Genomic DNA, 6,000 nt, shown 5'->3' on the forward strand with positions numbered 1-6,000 from the left:
GCTGCAGTGGACTTTTAGGTTGGATTCTAGCTGTTGCCATTTATAGGTGGTGTAAAGATCCTTGTGCCTCTCTGTCCGTCTGCACTCCTAACAGTTTACAGTTCTCCTTCTCCTTCTAATGGTAGCAGGTTTGTTAAGGCATCCCAGCAAGCATTTCCTGAACCCCTTCCCTGGCCTGGGGTGGGGACACAAAGGAAGTGGCTGAGTTTGGGAAGATCTCTTTTGGGTAAAATATTGATCCCTGCCTTGCCTTCCTCATGAGATTGCTCCCAATCAAATAGGACAGAAGTGACACAGATGTGCTTTCCAGATGTTATTGCTGTTATTGATAATAACACTGAGCTGTGGGTTGTCGCCCACCAGTACCGCACCAAGACCACCCCGGTTGTCAGGTCCCCCAAGGTGACCCCAGAGGAGGCCCCTCCTCGGCACATCCTCATCTACGGGGTCCAGGAAGAGAATGGCTCTCGTGTGCAGAACTTCGCACTGGACCTGACCCCACCACCTGAGATCGTCTACAAGTCAGAGCCTGACACCAGTGATGGCATGAACGTGCTGGGCATTGTCATCTTCTCTGCCACCATGGGTATGTTCTGCCTGCCCCTGCAGTGCCCTCATGCCATTCCCTTCTGGCATCCACTACCCAGTTATCTGAGTGACCTCCCAGCCATGTGGAGGGCCCTCCTCTGCCTCAGCCCAGCTGCAATTGCCCCTTCTCCCCTGTCACTTCTCTCACCCCTCCCCAGGGGCCTCCCTACAGGCCTCAGTCCTCAGGGAAGCATCCTGATCCCCCAGACTGAGTCAGGGGCCAGACTCCACATTCTCTGTGCACATTACACCTTGGCAGACCCTACTGCATTATAACACTGTGCAGTCAGCAGCATGCTGTCTGTACAGCAGCTGTGTTGGCTCTGGGTGGGGAGGGACATGCCTGCCTTGTTCTCCATGTATCCCTGGGCTCACCGCAATTGGCTGGAGAGGGTAGTGCTCAGTGAGACCTGTTAGGGAGATGGGTGGACAGATGGACGAATGGATGGATGGCCTTGAATAACGGATCTGATCATCTGGCCAAAGTGCCAGGCCTGCAGAGGGGCTGCACCTGAGTGTGCGACAGGCCCATCCTGGTTTGAGGAGAGCAGAGAGTGAGGGGAAATGTGGCCCACTGCAGGTTCTGAGCAGTCAGGAAGGGCCGGAGCTCACTCATGGGTACAGCTCTGTCCTTGCTTTGCCCCCGTGTGCTTGTGCCTGCGCCTTGGCAGGGGCCCCTGTGACATGCTGTGTGTTCTCACAGGCATCGTGCTGGGGCGCATGGGTGCCAGCGGGGGCCCCCTGGTCAGCTTCTGCCAGTGCCTCAATGAGTCTGTCATGAAGATTGTGGCCGTGGCTGTGTGGTGAGCCTCTGTGGGGCAGGTCCTCTCCACCCCACCCAGCCCTCTGGTCCCAGGCAGGTGGAGAGACGTTGAGGGCTGTTCCATCCTCTGCTGTCCAGAGAGGCTCAGCCAGGGCCTGGGGCCTCCAGAAATACCTGCGTTTGCCTGGATCTCCAGCCCTGACTAGGTCAGCCTCCTGGCCTGGTTCTGCCACTTGTGGCCTAGCATGGAGAATGGTTCAGCCTGGCTTGCTTGCCCTCCTGGCCTCAGTTTCTCCATACCATGGAGCCTCCTCAACTCAGCTTTTGAAGAAAGAACACAGTGGAAGGGAAAACCAGCTGCCAGCGCTGTTCAGAGTTCAGACCTTAGGAATCCTCTAGACTGAGGGGAAAGACAGAGGGCTGCCCGAGGCTGCTCAGGAAGGTATGGGGTTGCTGCAGCTGGAACAGGGCCACCTGAAGGCAGAGACAGGACAGGTGGAGAGGCCAGAGGTTGTCCAGGTGGGGATGGTTAAGGATAAGGGCACCAGCAATGCTACCTGCAAGACACCTTGCTTAGTCTCATCCTGGCCTCATGTGAGCCCCAGAGGCCCAGAGATGCAGTGCCAGGCTGGGGGCATGTGTCTGCCTGGCACTGAGCTGAGGCTGTCCTGTCGCCCCAGGTACTTCCCCTTTGGGATTGTGTTCCTCATCGCTGGCAAGATCCTGGAGATGGATGACCCCAAGGTGGTTGGAAAGCAGCTGGGCTTGTACGCCATCACCGTGGTGTGTGGACTTGTGATCCACGGCCTCTTCATCCTGCCCCTGCTCTACTTCTTCATCACGAAGAAGAACCCCATCGTCTTCATCCGTGGTGTCCTCCAGGCCCTGCTCATTGCGCTGGCCACCTCCTCCAGGTAGCCCGGGGTGATGAGAGGGGTAGGGTGGGCAGCACAGAACTCTGTCCCTCTGTCCGGCCATCATTTGTCTGCAGCCCACTTCACAAAGCTGGGAATGGCGATGGTGCTATAGGAACAAAACCTAGCTTAGGCCTTCAGTGCTTTCCTCTGCCCCTAATCCCAAAAGCTCACTCCATCCACACAGGGTCAGCTTCCCATTGAAGGGGCAGAGAGTGAAGGCCACTTACCTAGTGGACACGGCCACACCCTGCAGCAGAAGAAGCACCCACAGAACTCTGCCGGCACTGTCTGAGCAGGGTGTGGCTTGACCCTGCAACAGCTGTGTGACCTGGGTATTGTGTGGACAAGGGAACCGGGAGACCTGGTTAAGACTCTGCCAGGACCCTGGGTGGAGGGTGGACTCTGAGTCAGGTGGCCCTGCAGAGGGGTGATGGGCCAGCCCTCCTGGCCCGGGCAGGCAGCTTCCTGTCAGAGGCCCCAGTCATCCTGGAGGAGGGTGGTGGGCAAACACCAGCCCCTCTGCCCATAGCTCAGCCACACTGCCCATCACCTTCAAGTGCCTGCTGGAAAACAACCACATCGACCGGCGCATTGCCCGCTTTGTGCTGCCTGTGGGCGCCACCATCAACATGGACGGCACTGCGCTCTACGAGGCTGTGGCTGCCATTTTCATTGCCCAGGTCAACAACTCTGAGCTGGATTTTGGCCAGATCATCACCATCAGGTGTGTCCTGACACCCCATCCTGGAGGTGTCTCTGGGGCCAGTGAGGGTGAGGGGCCCACACCAGGCCGCACTCAAGTCAGCACTGAAGCTGAGGGCAGGATGCTGGTGGGGAACAGAGGCTGAGGGGAGGCCTCCAAGGCCAGCCTGGCTCTCAAGTCTAATGCTGGAGACCAGGCCTCAGAGCAAGGTTGGGCTGAGCTGCACTGGTTGATGATCAGAATCTCTGGAACAGAGGTGCAGTTCTAGACACCAGTTTCCACAGCTTCTTTAGGTCTCCTGAGGCTAGGGATGGGGCCCATGGGACCCCAGGAGTATATGGAGGGTCATGATCCCCTGGGAACTCCCTGATGCGACATCTCTGCTAACCCCCAGACTCATGGGGCTGCCCAGAGGCACTGGCTTTCTGGCCTCCTCCTTGGAGTAGGGCCCTGACATGCTCCCCACCACCTCCTGCCCCTCCTCTTCCTCCCCTTTCCACCTCACCCCATGCAGCATCACAGCTACTGCGGCCAGCATTGGGGCAGCTGGCATCCCCCAGGCCGGGCTTGTCACCATGGTCATTGTGCTCACCTCTGTGGGACTGCCCACTGACGATATCAACCTCATCATCGCCGTGGACTGGGCTCTGTGAGTGCACCCTGTGCCCGGCCCGGCCCCATTCCCAGCCAGGACAGTCATGGCAGGGTAGAGAGCTGAGCCCCTTCCCCAGAGGAGAGGGCCATGGGGCACTACTGTGTTTGCATTTGTTTGTCACAGCACGGCTGCTTTCCTCATCTACACAGGCCTGGCACATAATCTGGGGGGGGCCTAGATTGAAAAACAAAAACAGAATTCCAAGTGATCACAGTGCATTGGACCATGCCCACCCTTCTAAGTACAGGGCCTGTGTGGCTGACCCAGGCCAGCCCTGCATCAGCCTGCTTTGACACCACTCAAGGCGGGCTGGGGCATTCTGCCCTCCTGATGGGATGGCCCCTGCCAGTTCCACTTCACCGTGCATTCACTACTCACCTTGTCTCTCCAGGGACCGTTTCCGCACCATGATTAATGTGCTGGGTGACGCGCTGGCTGCAGGGATCATGGCCCACATCTGCCGGAAGGACTTTGCTTGGGACCCTGGCACTGAGGTGAGAACGGAGCTCCTTCCCAGAGGCCACTAGGAGGGTGCAGCCAGGTGGAGTGGACACCAGACTTCCCACCCTCTGCTCGACAGCCTTCAGCCAATCCCTCCATGTCTCTGGGCCTTGGCTTCCTCATCCGTGACTAACAGGAGTGACCGACTCCTCTGGGCCAGCACTGATCTAGACAGGAGAAATAGTGGGAACTAATATAAAGTCCCCGCCCTGGGGACCCCGCACTGTAGGGCAAGATGGCACTGTCCTGCTAAGTCACGTGTCTGGGGGTCTGCATAGGGTTGACTGTCTCCTCGGCTCCCTCTGTAGCCATGTCATCCACCCCCACTTCATGAAGAGGAAGAGGAGGCTCCGGCAGGAGAGCCACCAATTCCCTGGTTTAAGCTGTGGGTCAGGTCCCTCCTCTACTGAGACAGCTGCAGTAGAGGCCAGGATAGCTTGGGGACTGGGGGCAGAGAGACCTGTGACCTGCGGGCCCACCTAGGGTTTCTGTAGGAAAATCCCTTTTTTGGTTTCCAGCCCTAAGCTCACTTTCTCCAACCACCTTCAGTCCTTCCTGCTGCTACCAAATCTCATGTCCCCTCTCCAGAAGCTGCCACCCAGCGAGACCAAGCCAGTGAGCCTTCAGGAGATCGTGGCGAGCCAGCAGAATGGCTGTGTGAAGAGTGTGGCCGAGGCCTCGGAGCTGACCCTCGGCCCTGCCTGCCCCCACCACATCCCCGTGCAGGAGCAGGTGGGGCGGGATGAGGAGCTGGCCACGGCCAGCCTGGACCACTGCACCATCGAGATCAGAGAGCTGGAGACCAACGTCTGAGCTTGGGGGGCTGCAAGTGAGGCCCCCAGGGCTGGCGTAGGAGCTGAACTCGAGGCTCACCTGAGCAGCTGGCAGGCACCAGGCTCATGCATTCTGCCCTCCCTGAGGGGCTGGAATTAGCCTCAGAGGTGGGAAATAGGGTTCCAGAGAGGAGCAGGTGCATGCAGGAGCCCCAGCTAGAGAATGGTAGCCTGCCGACCCCAAGCCCCAGTCCCAGGCGAGGGTTGTTGTCCCCGTTTTCTGGATCACAGATTTGAGGTTCTGAGCACTTGCCCACGGTCTTGAGAAAGCAATGTCAGGGCTAGGAGGCTAACGCAAGTCTTTCGGGCCCTGGCTACTCCCTCCTCTAGGACCGGGTAGCCTGTAGGGCCAGATGCTGAGAGGCTCCGCAGCCACCACCGCTTCTAACTTATGATGACGTAGTAACAACGTCCAGGTGTCTGTCCCCACCGAGTCCAGGCCTCCACCTCGCCCCACAGCATTTGGCCTCAGCCAAACAGCTGTCCCCAAGGGTAGGCCTGTCCTGGGCTGGGACCCGCTCACTGCCTTCCCTGTGCCATGGCCTGCCCTGTCCCTGCCCACCAGCTGAGTCTCCCACAGCTTGTCTGATGCGGGGACGGACATCTTCACTAGGGATCCTGGAGGGTCTCCGTGGGGACATCCAGGCCAGCTTCCTATGGACAGGTGGGCAGGGCCCTGTGGTACCCTGGGGTCAAAATTCCCCAAAGGCCCGTGTGACAAAGTGGAGGAAGAGTTCCTATCCCTTTCTGTGTTTGCAAATTCAGTGATAACTAAATAAAGATCTTTTGTTTTTCAAGTCTCGTCTGCTTAGAGCCCACACTCTGGGCAATGGAGGCTGTCAGCATGCAGATGAGCCTGTCCTGGTGGCCATAGTGAGGACAGCCCTGTCTGTGCTGTCACATGCAGAAGACAGCGTGCCAATCGGTTGTCCATAGGCCTTGTTCAGGGACCACTCTGTGGCCAGGCCACTGTGTCCTGCCCAGGGCTGTGCTCTGCAGCAGGGACCCTAAGAGGAACACGTTTCCTCCTACTCTTGCTC

The 6,000-nt window shown here is 58.4% G+C and overlaps 1 protein-coding gene across 18 annotated transcripts in view; it reads left to right on the forward strand.

Annotated features, from left to right (window-relative positions):
- The window catches only part of Slc1a7 (solute carrier family 1 member 7), an 82,441-nt gene extending 76,684 nt beyond the window's left edge, over positions 1-5,757 (forward strand). For 12 of the 18 annotated variants that reach the window (XM_087214818.1, XM_087214819.1, XM_087214811.1 and 9 more), the window contains 7 exons: positions 364-586; positions 1,292-1,391; positions 2,032-2,265; positions 2,798-2,992; positions 3,486-3,620; positions 4,018-4,120; positions 4,716-5,757. In XM_087214818.1, coding sequence (XP_087070944.1) covers positions 364-586; positions 1,292-1,391; positions 2,032-2,265; positions 2,798-2,992; positions 3,486-3,620; positions 4,018-4,120; positions 4,716-4,940 — 1,215 coding nt within the window. In that variant the 3' untranslated portion in view covers positions 4,941-5,757. The other 6 variants (XR_015452629.1, XR_015452630.1, XM_087214823.1 and 3 more) reach the window with 4 other exon arrangements.
- The last annotated feature ends 243 nt before the right edge of the window (positions 5,758-6,000 follow it).

The sequence above is a fragment of the Heterocephalus glaber genome, unplaced genomic scaffold, assembly GCF_053883595.1.
Source record: "Heterocephalus glaber isolate CG9 unplaced genomic scaffold, H.glaber_assembly_v1.0 deba00001451, whole genome shotgun sequence".
NCBI lineage: Eukaryota > Metazoa > Chordata > Mammalia > Rodentia > Bathyergidae > Heterocephalus > Heterocephalus glaber.